The following is a 17025-nucleotide window of genomic DNA, read 5'->3' as shown; positions in this document are numbered from 1 at the left end:
AAACCGGTTCTCTTTGAAAATTCCCTTTCTTGTATACTCGGTTCCACATTGCTCTGCTCCGTATTACCTTATATATTAACGACCTTCCCTTATTAATAAAACATTCGCGTGTCATTATGTACGCAAATGATGTTAAATTATGGCTGCAGTATATGGAAATTTCCTACCATTCGGTCTCACGATCCGATATAGATAGCTTGCAAATATAGTGCCGTGATAAAGTACTACTCTTAAATGGCTCCTAGTGTAAAGTTATGAGCTTTTGTCGTGTCAACCCAAAACACGCGACTTACACTCTAAGTGCTTGCTCTTTGATGATCTCGGCGTTCTTTTAGGCCCTAACCTAAAATTTTTAGACCATTTTTCGTCTATTGTTAAAAGGGCACGGGTGTGCTATTATTTGAATAGGATTACTGAGCGTTTATTTTTCAGGCCACGGGTAATAGCGAAAGGTAATAGGCCCAACAAAAACGGAGGACAAGAAGCGCCAGCCGCTTGGACTGCATACAGCGAGGCTTATGTTTGACCACGGCAAACGTTTAATGTTGTTGTCATTGCTGATTGGCAATAGACAACGCTCGTCAGTTTTTTCTTCATTTCGCTTTTGTGCTGAAACCTTTTGTTTGTCTCGTGCATTTTTAATTGCAAGCATTGCTATGTTTGCTAGCCAGACTGCTGTTATTGATTTTGATTTATATTTGATTTGCGAAACAAAGTTTGGTATTACTTTAGATTTTCAAATCGAAGTCTGAACCTTGTTGTGGAACGTGTTAGAACCAAATCCACAAATAAAGCGATCTCAGGATTTTTATCTTTGTATTTTTGAGAACGTTTATCTTAAATTATAGTTTTTAGGAGTTTTTTTTTTCGGTTTTGTTATTATTTATCTTCTCTCGTTTATTGTTGAGTGTGCGAGTATTCATTAATTCGTGGGCTAGAAAAATTTAAGATAGAAATCATGGAGACAGAAGCTTCGGGGTCAACAAAATGCATTCTCTGCGACAAGACCTTGCTACCTTAGCAAGTAAGTCGTGCAAGATGTGGACATGAATTCCACAAGGAATGCATAGACACTCTGATCAAGTAAAAGAGCAGTTGTCTTGGTTGCAAGACTAAGGGAGACTCCGCTAAGCAGAAAACCCCAACTTCAGCAACATTGTAGCGCAACAAATAAAGGCGCTGCAGAATGATTTGCTAACCAAGCTAATAGAACAGATTGGACAAATAATTCAGGCACATTTCGCGGCACATATACAGGAGCCGCCAAGATCAGCCGAATCTGCCCAAAACTTTGGAGATCCGTCTGAATTAGGGTATATTGAGCTACCGGATAGACCCGTTTCAGCCTTTACAAGCTCAGATTTGAGAAGCCGTCCGGATAAGGTCGGACAGATCATCAGCAGCTGGAAGCTGCGATTCAATGGGGCTCATGACGGTCTTACTCGTAGAGTAAGAGGATATACTAGATTCATTGAATAGTATGTAACAGGCAGAAGGAAGCGTTTCCAACTTTGCATGAGCCACAAAAAATTGTTTGTTTTGCGTTTGGTTTGTTTTAAATTTTTTTAGCTTCTTTACCATTATTGATTTATTTTGCGGTACAGATAAATTTATGATAGCAATCTTTGCTAGTATCGTGGCAATAATCGTTTGTTATTAAAAAAAATAAAATGCACAAACAGCATTTATAATAAGCAACCGGAAAGGAAGACACAAATACACTTTTCGTGGTTTGGCAAATGTAATTAACTCGATGTCCTAAAATTGCTTGAAATGAGCATCCCATTAACACAGTACTTGACATTATGTACTTAATTTTAACCACAACTCCTCCCTCGATCAAAGAAAACCCTAAGATATGTACATATTTAAGTTAATCCTTTTAATGTATAAAATGTTTAATATAAATATACAAATATAGGGCGGGTCGCTTCACGAGCACTCCTCCTGACTTTTTCTGACGCATCGAGCAACTTTGCGCTTAAAGTCGGTATAGGATTCTCGCCATTCCTTGGCAGCATCAACGTTTGCTGGAGACTCATCGTTTGGATCGGCCAGCATTGATATTACAGATATCAAGATGGTCTCCACTGTATGCACGGGTAACCAGCGCTCCGATGCTTTTTCGTATCCCCATTTATCGTCTCCAGGCTCATGTAAAATAGAAATACAGACATCTCCGTTCTTCTCAATATTAGGGTGCCAAATTTCTGTAACAAACTTCATTCGAGGAGGACGCAACGGATATTCCTTAGGAAAGTAAAGATGAGCTTTAAAGAATCCTCCTTCGCTGCGGGTTAAAAAAGAAACATTTTGTATAATTAAAAGACACGCACCCTAAATAATAAATAAATTCGTATTTTAGTAATTAGAGTTATACTCAAGTGCCAAGACAAATAGACACCCGATACTTAGTTAATGGAAGTGCGTGAGAGATGGGGAGATATTACCGAGTAATTTAAGGTTAGTTAAAGCTGCTTGAAGGAATGAGACAAGCTGTAACTTAACTTACGAGGAGGACTCAAAAACATGAGTAAGATTGATAATAAACAGGCCGAATAATAATGCACCAAAAACCTGCCTTAGGGAACTCCTGAACTCATAGTCACCGTATTTTTATTAAGTTATTGTTATTAAATCTCGTTGAATCCGAGTCGTTAAGAAGGAGCGAAACCATATAAGCAAGGCGGGAGAGAAGCAGACTATTTGCTTACTATTTGAATTAGGACTATTGGGCACCATATTAGAACAATATGCAAATAGCTTTGCTTGGTTGAAACGCAATACCGCAATAGTGTGAAACACAAAGTCAATATTGGAGCTACTATTTTATGAGTTAGTACCATGTAGCAAACACATTATTACATTAAATTAAAAGTGGATTGCTTATTGTTAAAATTTAATATTAAGTATATATATTCCTAATCAGGATCAATATCCGATTCGATCTGGATATGCCCGTCCGTCCGAATGAACGACGAGATCTCAGGAATTATAAAAAGCTAGAAAGTTGACATAGACGCAGCGCAAGTTTGTTGACTCATGCGGCCACACCCATTACCCGCCCAAAACTGCCACGCCCACACTTTTAAAAAAGGTTTTGATATTTTTACTCATTGTTGCTAATAAGTCTTGTTTGCCAAAAATCGACCACAAAACGCCAAAAATGTTTAAATATGTAAAATTTTTTTTTTTTTTTCAATTTCTACCAATAATTCAGAAAATGTTTAAATTTCTCCTTTGCACTTCCTACTCAGGATTTGTCTATCTAATAGGTCGGGGAAATCGACTATAGCATTCTCTCTTGTTTTTATAACAGTCCTTGACGACTTTGTCACACGTACTACTCCGATATTCGTTCATGGGGATCTTCAACAACCTTCACCAAAAATTTCCATAAAATTTCAGACGTCGTTCAGATTTTTAAAAGATATGTACATTTTCCCACGGAGCCCTTTGGTCGCCTGGTGCACTTTTGGACGATAGCACGTTGTGGCCAAATGTTTAAAATTAAATTTCATAATTTCAGTGTCATTATGATTGATATGGGAAAGAAGATATGTATTATGATGTCTAACATTTATAAGTGTTACCGACGGCATAAGAGCCTAGACGTAAATACGGCACTTGCGCTTCGCATTTCCACTATCTGAGTAACAGATATTAAGAGTAGAGGAACTCGACTAAAGCGTTCTCTTAAGTTAAAAAAATTATTTTCCTGCCTATTATTGACCAGAAAATAAATGCCGAAAGTCTTAAGTTTAACTGAGAAAACTAAATAAACAAACTAAGTGGAGTATAATTTTTTTTGTAAAACCATTACAAAAGTGGATACATTATTACTTGTTGAACACGCCGTTTTACAAATAATATTGTATTCGACTGGGAAATCAAACTAAAGTGTGGCTCTTCAGATTAGTGGAAATAAAAGTAGGCGAGGCAACGTTCTGAAGCAGACTTGCGGTTTTTAGCTCCTGAGAGCTCCTAAGCTCATACGGAGAGAGACTGACGGATAAATCCAAATAGATACTGATCAAGAAAACATATACTTTAACTGGTCGAAAACACTTCTTTTTACGTGTTGCATACTTCCAAGCGAATCTGTTACCCTTTACGAGTAACGGGTGTTGTTATAATTCTTAGTTTACGTTTTTAACCCTGGCTTGGTGACCTTTTTATTATTTTTTTTAATTATAACAATATATAATTAGTAACGTACTCAATTTTCAATCTAAACTTTCTAGCTTTTTGACTTGCCTAGATCTTGACGTTCATACGGACATGGCCATATCGAATCGGATACTAATCCTGATAAGGAATATATATATCTTATATGCACCCTTTTACCTGTAACATACTTTTCAACGAATCAAGTTTACCATTTAACTCAACGAGTAACGCGTATGCAAATGTATTGATCAAACAAAAGCGAATGCTTTAGTCGAGTTCCCCGACCTATTAGATAAATAGATCCTGAGTAGGAAGTGCGAAGGAGAAATTTAAACATTTTTTGGAATATCGGTAGAATTTGGGAAAAAAAAAATAAAATGTACACAATTTTGACGGTTTGTGGTCGATTTTTGGATAACAAGACTACTAGCAACAATGAATAAATATCAAAACATTTTTTTAAAGTGTGGGCGTGGCAGTTTTGGACGGTTTGTGAGTGCGGCAACATGGGTCAACAAACTTGCGCTGCGTCTAGGTCTCTGGAGTCTGCATGCCGAATCTCATCTTTCTAGCTTTATATAATTCCTGAGATCTCGTCGTTCAAACGGGCAGACGGGCATGTCCAGATCGAGTAGGATATTGATCCTGATCAAGAATATGTATACTTTATATGGTCCTTCCTTCTGCCTGTAACATACTTTTCAAAAGATCTCGTATACTCTTTAATCTACGAGTAACGGGTGAAATTATTTCAAGATAGTAAAATAACGTTTAGTTGCAGGCAAACAAAAACTTTAATTTTAAAAACTAGGTGACAGTAGTAGGTGACAGAATTTCATTTCATCATGCATGTGGACGCTTAGTCGTCTATAGTGATTGTTACATAATAATATAATAATACTTATCTTAAACGAAAAAGGTAATTCATTCATAACATACTACAGTGTATCTGGCGGTCCAATTATTAAAACTTCCCAGCGAAATATATCATTCTCATCAATTAAACCAGCCGAGAATCCTTCCACTGGATTCTTGTTTAGTTCTGAAAAGATACAACAGTTTATTTATTTTTTGTGGGTTTCAGTTTTTTAAGTACATTTAGATTTATGTAGAGTTAAAGTTTAAGAAAAACAATTCTTGTACCTATTCTGGTGCCCCTTAATGGAATATGATTATACCAGTTAGTCGTTGAGTAAGAGAGTATGCCACATAAATTATATATATTTTTATATTGTTTCCTTTTTTTCTTTTTATGCCGAAACGCTTTACGAAGGTTTTGCAGAGAAATTGATACCCCTGCTTAAATAAACTGTACGCGGCCTGTTCACTTATTCGTAGTCTTAAGTTTTAAATTAAAAATAAAATATTTTTAAATAATTTTTAATATAAACACTAAAAATACGATGACAAATTAAATAAATTAAATTAATAAATTAAAGGTAAGTTAAAGTTTAGTTATGTGTTAATTATATGCATAACTGAATAAACCATTTGTGTTTCAATTTAAAATTTTTTGGGGTTGTACACAGACTAATGGGAGCAACCTTTATGATCAAATGGAAGCTGTAGGCAAAGATATGATAATTTTATTTCGAACACTCGGGAATATTTTTAAGGATCGATGACAAAATTAAAAACACAAATTTATGTTTAAAATGTTTATTATCATTCTTATACATTTTTGGTAAAGCAAAAAGGTTGCAAGAATCATAATAATTTATTTTGAAATTAAATTAAATTATTATCATTAATATAAATTTTGGTTTATATATAATCGAAATACATATGTAGCATAAACATAGAAGTTAATTTTCTTATAAAAATTAAAAGTTTCTAATGCAGTGAAGGGAACATTATTTATGTACGCATATGTGTGTATGCACGCATGTGTGAGAGTAGCGAAGATTATATATTTATGTACACTTCCACTTATTAAACATATAGAAATATCTTTTCGACATATTAAATAAATTCTTGTTAAAATTGTAACACCTTTTTAGGTACTTATGTATACAGAACACAAGCTTTTTAATACTAAGGGTAGAAACAGATTTGCACACATATATACGTATGCTCATACACATTATATATACACATTTATTTTACTATGTAAGACTATACTATCAACTTAACCAAAAAATAACAGGTAAATTATTATTAAAATCACCTTTCGAATATGTTATTTAGAAATTATAAAATGTGAAAACATATTACTCATCAAATTTAAATTTGGTTGAGCAATGCTAATGGTTTATGCACCAATTTTCGCACATGTGCTTGACTGGAAAAATAATTTCATATTTGTATGTAAGAACATAATCATATATGCATTTTTGCTTATTTATATGTGTTCGAAATAGTTAAACATACCTGCCAATTGTTTTTTTAAGAGCAAAGATGACTGAAGTTCAGACATTCTAAGTTGAACAATAAATGAATTGTTTAGTTTATCGCACAAGAAATTTACACAAACAAAAATTGTATGCTTAAAAATAAGTTTGTATTGAAAGTAAATATAATGATCGACATCGACTGACCAAATATTTTTTAAAGGCAAAACATAAAAAAGAACTAGTTACACAAGTTTATCAAAGATCTAGATCTTGTGAATACTTATATGAACAGAATAACACAAATTTCAAACTGCGCTTATATTGCATTTACACGGCGTTTTCCTGTTTCAGTTTTCCCTCAATGCATTTAAATATAAATTTAAATATTGTATGTGTACAAATTATATGTTTATATAGTAATGTTAATTAATGCAAAGTATTAACAAACAAAATATTTATATATATATATATATATATATATAAATATTTTGTTTGTTAATACTTTGCATTAATTAACATTACTATATATTTCTTATGAGGCCCTTAATTTACATATTCACATAGCCAGCATTTAAGAATATGCTGAATATTAGATCCCACGAATTCCCACATAGCCAGTACATGTGAATATGCTGAATATGCAGATCCCACGATATATGGTAAACACCTGCACCCGGAGTAAGCGATGCCGCTCTCCCTACATACAAACACATACTACCACAAGCGGGAGAGCTCGCTCCCATCCCGAATAAATGTAAATTAAGGGCCTCATAAGAAATATTTTGTACCACCTGAATCAGTCTTAAGCTGAGAGTTAATAAATAAAGTCTTGAAAAATACTTTTCTTCGATCTTTTTATTTAATATTCTTAGCGTTGTCTTAAGTCAGCGGGACGAGACATTAATTCGACTCAGTGTAATTAAAAACATTTTACTGGCGCAGTCGGTAGGATACAAAAAGTATCCGAAAAAAAGAACCTCGATTGGAAAATAAATTAAATTTTATAATCCGGTTTTCGAAAATATCCCAACGCGATACGCAAAATCTCTTCAACTTGGATTATAATTCCAATTCGGTTGTCCAAAAAACAAAGTGGAAGTGAAACAAAAATTAAACAAAACCATTAAGTCCAAAGGCAACTAAAAGTTAAAACCAATACAATAAACAAATTTAAATTTAATTTAAACAAACTTTGACTCTTAAATAATTAAAAACAAAAATAATAAAAATAAACCAAATAAATATTATTTTTGTGTACTGAAACAAACTTAAAAGTTACAACAAACAAATTTAAATTTAATTTAAACAAACTTTGACTCTTAAATAATTAATAACAAATAATAAATAAATAAATAAAACCAAATAAATATTTTTTTTGTTGTGTACTTAAACAAAATTAAAATTTACAATAACAATGTCGCAACCAAATATTGCAGCACCCCAAATCGTGGTACTAAGCGATAACAACCTTGCCGAAGCCCGTCGGCAGCTAAAAGATGTCATGCCATTCAAAGGAGATCCAGAAACCCTCTACACCTTTGTCAGCAGAGTGGACTACGTAATTTCACTCTACCCAACTAGTGATGTGCGACAACAGAGGATCCTACTTGGAGCCATCGAAAGGAACTTGGACGGCCAAGTAACAAGATCTTTGGGGCTTCCGAACATCGAAGATTGGCCCACCCTCAAATCTAGACTCATCGCAGAATTTAAACCCCAAACACCGAACTACAAACTACTGGAAAACTTCCGGGAGACACCTTACAGAGGAAACCTAAGAGCATTCTGCGAAGAAGCAGAAAGACGACGTCAATTGCTGATTTCGAAATTACACCTAGAAGGTAACCATTCTGATTTTTTAATTTATGTTCAGGCTATTAGAGACTCTATCAAAATACTAATAAGAAAACTACCAATACAATTATTTACTATTTTGGTTCATCATGATATTGCAGACTTAAGATCTTTAATTACTATTGCACAAAATGAGGGAATTTATGAAGAACATATTAATTTTGAACTGAATAAAAATCCTGAAAATCGAAATAAAAACTCAAATCCTAATCAGAATTCTAAAACACACAAATTTAATACTAATAATACCCAAACTCAATATCGACCAAGGCATCCACAATATCCTCAACCCTTCCAACCTAATTTTAATCAATACATGCAACAATTTAGACCCACCTATACCCAGCAGATACCGAACAACCAACCTATGTGGCACGCACCTAATTATTTTGGACCGAACCCATACATGAACCCACAACCAATTATTCACAAAACCCCTTTTCCACAACATTCCAATAAAACCCAAAATCCTCAAACAGCAAATTTTAGAGGAAACACAAACCCTCAACTACAACAACCCTCCACATCTAAAAATACTTACTATCCAATTACCAAACGACTAAGACCATCGGACAGCGAACAAACCAAAATGTCGATTGACGAATCGAGATTTCAAGACGCACACGAATACGAACAGTTTCAACCAAATTATTATGAACAGCAGTATTATGACCTCAATCAATACCATGGGTTCGTTAATGAAGACCAAAAATATGTACAACCCGTTCAAATTAATGACGAACAAAATCCAAACGAAAATTTTCGGTTAACAGCCCCGGACAACACGAATACATAGAAATAGCATACAAAGGTTGCACCTACAAATGCCTTATAGATACAGGATCCACAATAAATATGATCAATAGAAATATATTTTGTCTTCCTATTCAAAATACTAGATGTGAAGTTGTAACATCAAATGGCTCAATTACGTTGAACAATTTGGTTATGTTACCCAAAAATAGTATTTTTAAAACAAATGAACCATTTTATGTACACAATTTTTCTAATAATTACGATATGTTAATTGGCAGAAAATTGTTGAAAAATGCGCAATCATTTATAAATTACAAAAATGCTACAGTTACCCTTTTCGATAAAACATACAAATTAATTACTTCAGAATCAGGAAGAAACCAAAATTTTTACATTCAAAAGACACCAGAACCAATTAAAAATTCAGGTAAGGAATCAATCAATAAAATAGATTTTTCACTGTTTCGATTAGACCATTTAAATCAGGAGGAAACCTTAAAGTTGAAAGGTTTATTAAATAAATTTAAAAGTCTTCAATATAAAGAAGGAGACAAGCTAACATTTACAAATACCATTAAACACGTATTAAACACAACACACAACTCCCCAATTTATTCAAAACAGTACCCACTTGCTCAAACCCACGAAATTGAAGTCGAAACCCAAGTACAGGAAATGCTTAATCAGGGTTTAATTAGAGAAAGTAGTTCACCGTACAATAGTCCTACCTGGGTAGTACCAAAAAAAACGGATGCTTCTGGCAAAATTAAATATAGAGTAGTAATTGATTACAGAAAAATCAATGAAATAACTATTCCCGACAGATACCCAATACCGAACATGGACGAAATCCTTGGTAAATTAGGAAAATGTCAATATTTAACAACTATAGATTTGGCAAAAGGGTTTCATCAAATCGAAATGGACCCAGAATCAATATCTAAAACTGCATTTTCCACCAAAAGCGGTCATTACGAATACCTTCGAATGCCATTTGGCCTTAGAAATGCACCCGCTACTTTTCAAAGGTGCATGAATAACATCCTTCGACCGTTGCTTAACAAACACTGCTTAGTGTATCTGGATGATATTATAATTTTTTCAACATCTCTAACCGAGCATTTGAATTCAATACAATTAGTTTTTTCAAAACTTGCTGAAGCCAATTTAAAATTGCAATTAGATAAATGCGAATTTTTAAAAAAAGAAGCTAATTTTCTTGGTCATATCGTTACACCTAACGGTATAAAACCAAACCCTCTAAAAGTTAAAGCCATAGATTCGTATCCAATTCCAACAAAAGTAAAAGAGATCAGAGCTTTCCTTGGATTAACCGGTTATTACCGTAAATTTATCCCAAATTACGCAGACATAGCAAAACCAATGACCAAATGTTTAAAAAAAGGAGCAAAAATAGACGTACAAGATCTTGACTACATAGAAGCATTCAAAAAACTTAAAGCTCTAATAATTAGAGAACCAATTCTCCAACTTCCCGATTTCGAAAAAAAATTTATTTTAACCACAGATGCCAGTAATTTAGCCCTTGGGGCAGTACTTTCTCAAAATGGTCATCCTATATCCTTCATTAGCAGAACACTTAATGAACACGAATTGAATTACAGTGCTATCGAAAAGGAATTACTAGCCATAGTTTGGGCCACTAAAACTTTTCGACATTATCTATTGGGACGACACTTTCTCATTGCTAGTGATCATCAACCTCTTAGATGGCTACATACCTTAAAGGAACCGAATGCTAAGTTACAAAGATGGAGAGCTAAATTAAACGAATACCAATTTAAAATCGATTATATTAAAGGGAAGGAAAATTCAGTTGCTGACGCATTATCAAGAATTAAAATTGAAGAAAATCATCATAGCGAAGTAACTCAACATAGTGCAGAAGAAGACAATAGCAATCTCATTCATTTAACAGAAAAACCAATTAACTATTTCAAAAAACAAATCATTTTTATTAAATCCGATAAAAATAAAATAGAGAATTCAACAATATTCGGTAACTCCATTACCACAATTCAATATGATTTAATGACATTCGAAAAGGCTAAACAAATTTTACTTGATCATTTTATTCATAGAAACATAACCATTTATATTGAGAGCGATGTAGATTTTGAAATTATCCAAAGAGCACACAGAGAAATTATTAATACCACCTACACTAAAGTAATTCGCAGTCTCTTCCTATTAAAGAATGTTGGTTCATACGCCGAATTTAAAGAAATCATACTTCAATCACATGAAAAACTTTTACATCCAGGTATTCAGAAAATGACAAAATTATTTAAAGAAAATCACTTCTTTCCAAATAGTCAACTACTAATTCAGAATATAATAAACGAATGCAACATATGCAATTTGGCTAAAACAGAACATAGAAACACTAAAATGCCTTTTAAAATTACACCTAATCCCGAACATTGTCGAGACAAATTTATGGTAGATATTTATTCATCTGAGGGAAAACATTACATCAGTTGCATTGATATTTATTCTAAATTCGCTACACTCGAGCAAATTAAAACAAAGGACTGGATAGAATGCAGAAACGCATTAATGCGCATTTTTAATCAGTTAGGTAAACCCAAATTACTAAAGGCAGACAGAGACGGAGCTTTCTCTAGCTTGACTCTAAAGCGATGGCTCGAATCCGAAGGAATCGAATTGCAACTCAATACGGCAAAAAACGGAGTAGCAGACGTCGAAAGATTACATAAGACAATAAATGAAAAAATCCGTATAATCAATTCATCTGATGATGAAGAAGTAAAATTAAGCAAGATAGAAACAATCCTTTACACATACAACCATAAAATTAAACATGACACAACTGGACAAACACCTGCTCAAATTTTCTTATACGCTGGTCATCCGATATTAGACACTCAAAAAATTAAAGAAATAAAAATAAATAAAATTAATAACGATCGACAGGAATTTAATATTGACACTAAATACAGAAAAGGCCCCATTCAAAAGGGTAAATTAGAAAATCCATTTAAAGAAAATAAGAATGTAGAAAAAATAGATGATGACCATTACAAAATTACTAATCGAAATAGAGAAATCAAATACTACAAAACACAATTTAAGAAACAAAAAAAAACTAATACCGTCAAACTTCCACAGGAACCTTGTGTATAATGATGTTGCTTCTATTATTCACCACGGGCCATACTCAACAAATTCAAATAACCAACCCAGATTCCGACCTTGGCTATTTACTCTTTTCAAGTAATCCAATTCAAATACCGCTAGCATATGAACATCATTGTCTAAGAATTAATTTAACGGAAATCAATGCAATCACAAAATCTTTTGGTAACAAAATCTCAGACTCACCTAAAATGAAATATTTGTACAACAAACTATTGAAAGAATTAAATGGTTTAACTATTCATCAACAAATTAGGCAAAAACGTGGACTTTTCGACATAATAGGTTCATCTTTTAAATTTCTTTTTGGCACACTTGATGAAAATGATAGAGTAAAAATTAACAAAAAAATAGATCTAATTGCAGAAAATTCAATTCAAGTTCATAAACTAAATGATGTCGTAAAATTTGTGAATGAAGGACTGCAGAAACTCACCAACTACGAAAATAATCGCAATGATATTGACACACTTGTCTATGAGCTCACGCAATTTATTGAATACATAGAAGATATAGAAATGGGCATGCAACTTTCACGTCTTGGTCTTTTTAACCCAAAATTACTCAATTACGACAAGTTAGAAAGCATTAACAGCCAGAATATACTTTTAATCAAAACATCAACTTGGATTGACAAAACAAATAACGAACTATTACTCATTTCACATATTCCTATTAACCACAAAATCTTAAACACCATTAAAATAATTCCCTATCCCGACCATAATGGGTATCAGTTAGACCATTCAGATCAACAATCATATTTTGAAAATGAGAATAAAATTTATAATCAAGATAAAATAGAAGTTAATAATGAATGCATTAAAAACATAATTAAGCGCAAGAATCCCATTTGTAATTTTATACCAACTCTCTCGAAAGAAATAATTCAATACGTTGAACCAAATATTATACTTACATGGAATCTAACGGAAACTAAAATCGCACAAAATTGTCAAGAACTAAATGGCGATATTAAAATAAATGGAAACAAAATTATAATAATAAAACAATGTAAAGTTAAGATTGGAAATGTTATTTTAAGCGAAAATTCGTTAAGTCCAGAATTTGATTTAACTCCATTGTATTTACCAATTAATGTAACTAAAATTAAGATAGTAGAACATAATGACATTTTAAAATTAATTTCAGAAAATAATACCACATTTTATGCAACTATAATAATTTTAGTTATTGTTCTTATAATTTTTCTTGTCCTATCAAAAATTTTTACACTAAATCCACTAACTGTTTTATATAAAAAATTCAGAAAACAAGCAAAAAATAATCAAGAACCACAACAAGAAATAGAACCGCCACAAATACAGTTGCCCGCATTGTACCCTGAAATGGCAGCCCAAGCATAGGCAACCCTTTTAAGGGGAGGGAAGTGACATATTCACATAGCCAGCATTTAAGAATATGCTGAATATTAGATCCCACGAATTCCCAATTTAATATAGTGACATATTCACATAGCCAGTACATGTGAATATGCTGAATATGCAGATCCCACGATATATGGTAAACACCTGCACCCGGAGTAAGCGATGCCGCTCTCCCTACATACAAACACATACTACCACAAGCGGGAGAGCTCGCTCCCATCCCGAATAAATGTAAATTAAGGGCCTCATAAGAAATATTTTGTACCACCTGAATCAGTCTTAAGCTGAGAGTTAATAAATAAAGTCTTGAAAAATACTTTTCTTCGATCTTTTTATTTAATATTCTTAGCGTTGTCTTAAGTCAGCGGGACGAGACATTAATTCGACTCAGTGTAATTAAAAACATTTTACTATATATATATTAGTGTAAAGATGGGCAAAAGAGATTTATACATATTTATATAAGATATTATAATAACATTAATTAACAAAACCAAATTAATTAACTTACCTTTGTTACCTCCTGGATTTTTAATATTAGGTACAGTTGGTAGTCGGTGGCTGTCTTATGGGTGAGTCCCGCCTGCAGGGGCATCAAGTGACTCCTTGAGTAGCTAATATAATTTCTTTTTCCGATGGCTACCGTTCCATTGTCGATCCCTTGACCAGGTTCTTACCGTTCCATTAAAGTACGTCAAGAACAGGGTGCTATAACCAATCAATAGAGCGCGATTTCCTTGGCGGCGCACTTGCTATTCTCCCGATTGCCTTCGCTGTTTCGCTCAGATAATGACCCACTGGGGCTTTCGCGCCAAATGCTGCCCTGTTGCATTCGTATCTAAAGACTTGAATTGCGGTTATGGTTTGGCTTATAATTTTTTTGAAAGGGAAAGGTTTTACAATAAGGTTAGTACAAATGCTTAAAATGTCGGTCTGATTTCAATATTATAATAGCCTATGCGAGTTTGTTGATTTTGGTTTTACAATTAAAATGTGTAATTTGCTTGGTACAAGGTTTTTATGTGTGTTTAAGTGTGGTTGTTTTGTCCAACGCTTAGTTGCGAGCGGGTGAAACGTTGGTCACTCTATTTAATTTAATTTTTATTTTCTAGGAAATTTAGTATGGATTTCTTGCTTCCTTTCCCTTACGTGGTACTTTTCTTTTATATATATTTTTTATGTTTTTTAGTGCCTTTTTTTTATTATAATAATTATTATTATCTATTTTTTTCCCCCTTTTTAACTCCTAATATCTGATTGTGGAATAATTTACCGGACTTGGTCCTAAACGTGACAACTTTGGCTTCCTGTATCTCTTTGAGACTGAAACGTGGTTTTCCTTTTGTCTTAATCTGCTTGCGTTCGATCAAGCCCCTTACGTTTAAAATTGGACCATCTGGCCATTGACTTCGCTTTCCTGAGTCGGGGTGCCGTATAATTCCATTTAAAGTTCCCGGAGGTAGTTTAAAGATGTTGGGCAGAGGTAACCCCTCTCGTTGTCGGAAACAACAGCCCTTGTAAACGTGAAATAGTGCAGCAATTTCTCTCGTAGATGTATTGCTGATTTGAATTCCAAAAACAAATTTTGTGAATTTATCAATAAAACGGAGATAGATTTTTTCTCCACATCGATATGAAGTATTTTACATTGATAGTTCGGTATCGGGGTCGAAAAAGAATTTTTCTTAGATTCTTTTAGACCCCCTATGGGCCCTGCGATGTCAATTTTCAATAACATCACAAATCGCCTCTCTGCGTTATACGGATTTTATACAGTTTCTGAATATAGGACCTTCATCCCGTTCAGGATTGAGGCCGTAAAATGTTTCTGTAATAGTGCTGATAGGTAGGATATTTCTTTGTCGCTTGGTTGTGGGATGCTAATGGGGATTTTATGCCGCACATGTCCCATGTGCCGGTACTTGCAAACATACTCGGTCAGGTAGGGGTCGAATATGAATTGATTTTTGTAAACATTGTTTGGCGCTTCGATGTGTGGTAATAGCTGAGTTGTGTCTTCCAATACGCTATTGCCGCGTCTTTGCAGTTCACATGTGTGATGAATCGGCAGGTGGCGTCATCGGCAACATTGGATTTTCCCGGTAGAAGTTAACAACAGAAACTCTTGTTACTCCTCTAAATACTATACAAAAATTAAGTTTTCGATGACAACGGATCATATTGCATTCGACAGGTAATAGTTCAAAATGGTATTTTAGAAGTTACACGTGTTCAAAGTTGAACCAAAGACATTAGAATAACAAGATGTGTAACGATACGATACGATTACCATACGATTTTTTTGCACACGATTTGTTCGTGGTGGCTTTTCAAGTGGCTCCAGGCTCTCTCGAAATTTTGTTCAAAAGCCAGAGAGCGGAGAGCTCTAGAGCCAGCAGCTCTCTTGTACGCATACAGCGACAGCTGACCACTGTATTGGTGCACACGTATGCAAGTTAACTAAAGTTAACCGGGCGACGGCTACGACCGATCGTCCGAAGACTCGCTCCGGCCAAACTGCTGACACAGCGTCTGGCCGGAAGCCCGTGCAAGTTAACTAAAGTTAACCGGGCGACGGCTACGACCGATCGTCCGAAGACTCGCTCCGGCCAAACTGCTGACACAGCGTCTGGCCGGAAGCCCGTGCATAGCCGGCAAACACTACCCGTTGGAGTGGCCGCTATGAGTTTCATATTTTGTTAGCCTTAAGTTCAGTTCGTCTTGGACATTCATAAAATAAAGAGCCATCGCTCATGAACCAACAACTCCGGCATTCTGTCGTTAACTTTATATATTGATCATAGCAATCTGAGTCCCTAGGCCAGTTGCATTAAGGAAGACAGTCATCTTCCCAACGTAATCGTCATAATTCTCCAAGTGGATTTATCACCCTCTTCCCCTGTGCGAGGGACACCATCAGCCAACCGGCACATCATCGGAGACTGCAGCGAGGGATCCCCCTGTGGCCACCCGAATATAAATTAATTGGCGCTCAACTAGCGGGAAACACGCACCCGCCCATATCATACATAGTAGACAAAATAATTACAAAACATGTAAGTGGGCCCGCTGGTCAAACCCTTTACGTCTTCGATACATATTCCATAGTTCAGACAGTATTAAAATATTAAAATAAACCAGTCTGAAGAGTGTTTTTCAAAATCTCAATATTGAATGTGACGACTAATAGGTGTTTGGTGTTTAATTCCAATTTTTTATCCGGTGGAGGAGATTTACCCAAAACCCCATTGTTTAATAAATAAATATTATAATATTATCACATATTTTCACTGCGAAAAAAATTTAATTAACATCATAATCCGTTGCAAATACGGGGTATAAAA

The 17025-nt window shown here is 34.2% G+C and overlaps 1 protein-coding gene and 1 long non-coding RNA gene across 3 annotated transcripts; both read right to left on the bottom strand.

Moving 5' to 3' along the window:
• Positions 1-1861: 1861 nt before the first annotated feature.
• Positions 1862-6710, bottom strand: LOC6540492 (ubiquitin-conjugating enzyme E2 G1). Its single transcript, XM_002087251.4, has 3 exons — positions 6541-6710; positions 5110-5212; positions 1862-2290 (listed from the first exon to the last, which is right to left on the bottom strand). The coding sequence occupies exons 1-3, from the start codon at positions 6584-6586 to the stop codon at positions 1933-1935; spliced, it is 507 nt and encodes a 168-aa protein (XP_002087287.1). The 5' UTR covers positions 6587-6710; the 3' UTR covers positions 1862-1932.
• Positions 6711-14225: 7515 nt separating this feature from the next.
• Positions 14226-15978, bottom strand: LOC120321565. 2 transcript variants are annotated; one of them, XR_005561264.2, is made up of 2 exons: positions 14955-15978; positions 14226-14549 (listed from the first exon to the last, which is right to left on the bottom strand). It is a non-coding gene; the product is annotated as an uncharacterized LOC120321565 (long non-coding RNA). The 2 variants fall into 2 exon arrangements; XR_005561263.2 differs by having other exon boundaries at positions 14226-14526.
• Between the last annotated feature and the right edge of the window lie 1047 nt (positions 15979-17025).

The sequence above is a fragment of the Drosophila yakuba genome, chromosome 3L (genome assembly GCF_016746365.2).
Source record: "Drosophila yakuba strain Tai18E2 chromosome 3L, Prin_Dyak_Tai18E2_2.1, whole genome shotgun sequence".
NCBI classification, from domain to species: Eukaryota; Metazoa; Arthropoda; class Insecta; order Diptera; family Drosophilidae; genus Drosophila; species Drosophila yakuba.
The sequence above is the reverse complement of the archived record's forward strand: the minus strand, read 5'-3'. Positions and strand labels throughout refer to the sequence as shown.

Coding starts and splice junctions, on each gene's coding strand:
- LOC6540492 (XM_002087251.4), bottom strand. CDS start 6,586: ATGTCTGAACTTCAGTCATCTTTGCTCTTAAAAAAACAATTGGCAG. Junction 5,213..6,540: donor CTTAAAAAAACAATTGGCAG/GTATGTTTAACT, acceptor GTATCTTTTCAG/AACTAAACAAGAATCCAGTG. Junction 2,291..5,109: donor GGACCGCCAGATACACTGTA/GTATGTTATGAA, acceptor TTTAACCCGCAG/CGAAGGAGGATTCTTTAAAG.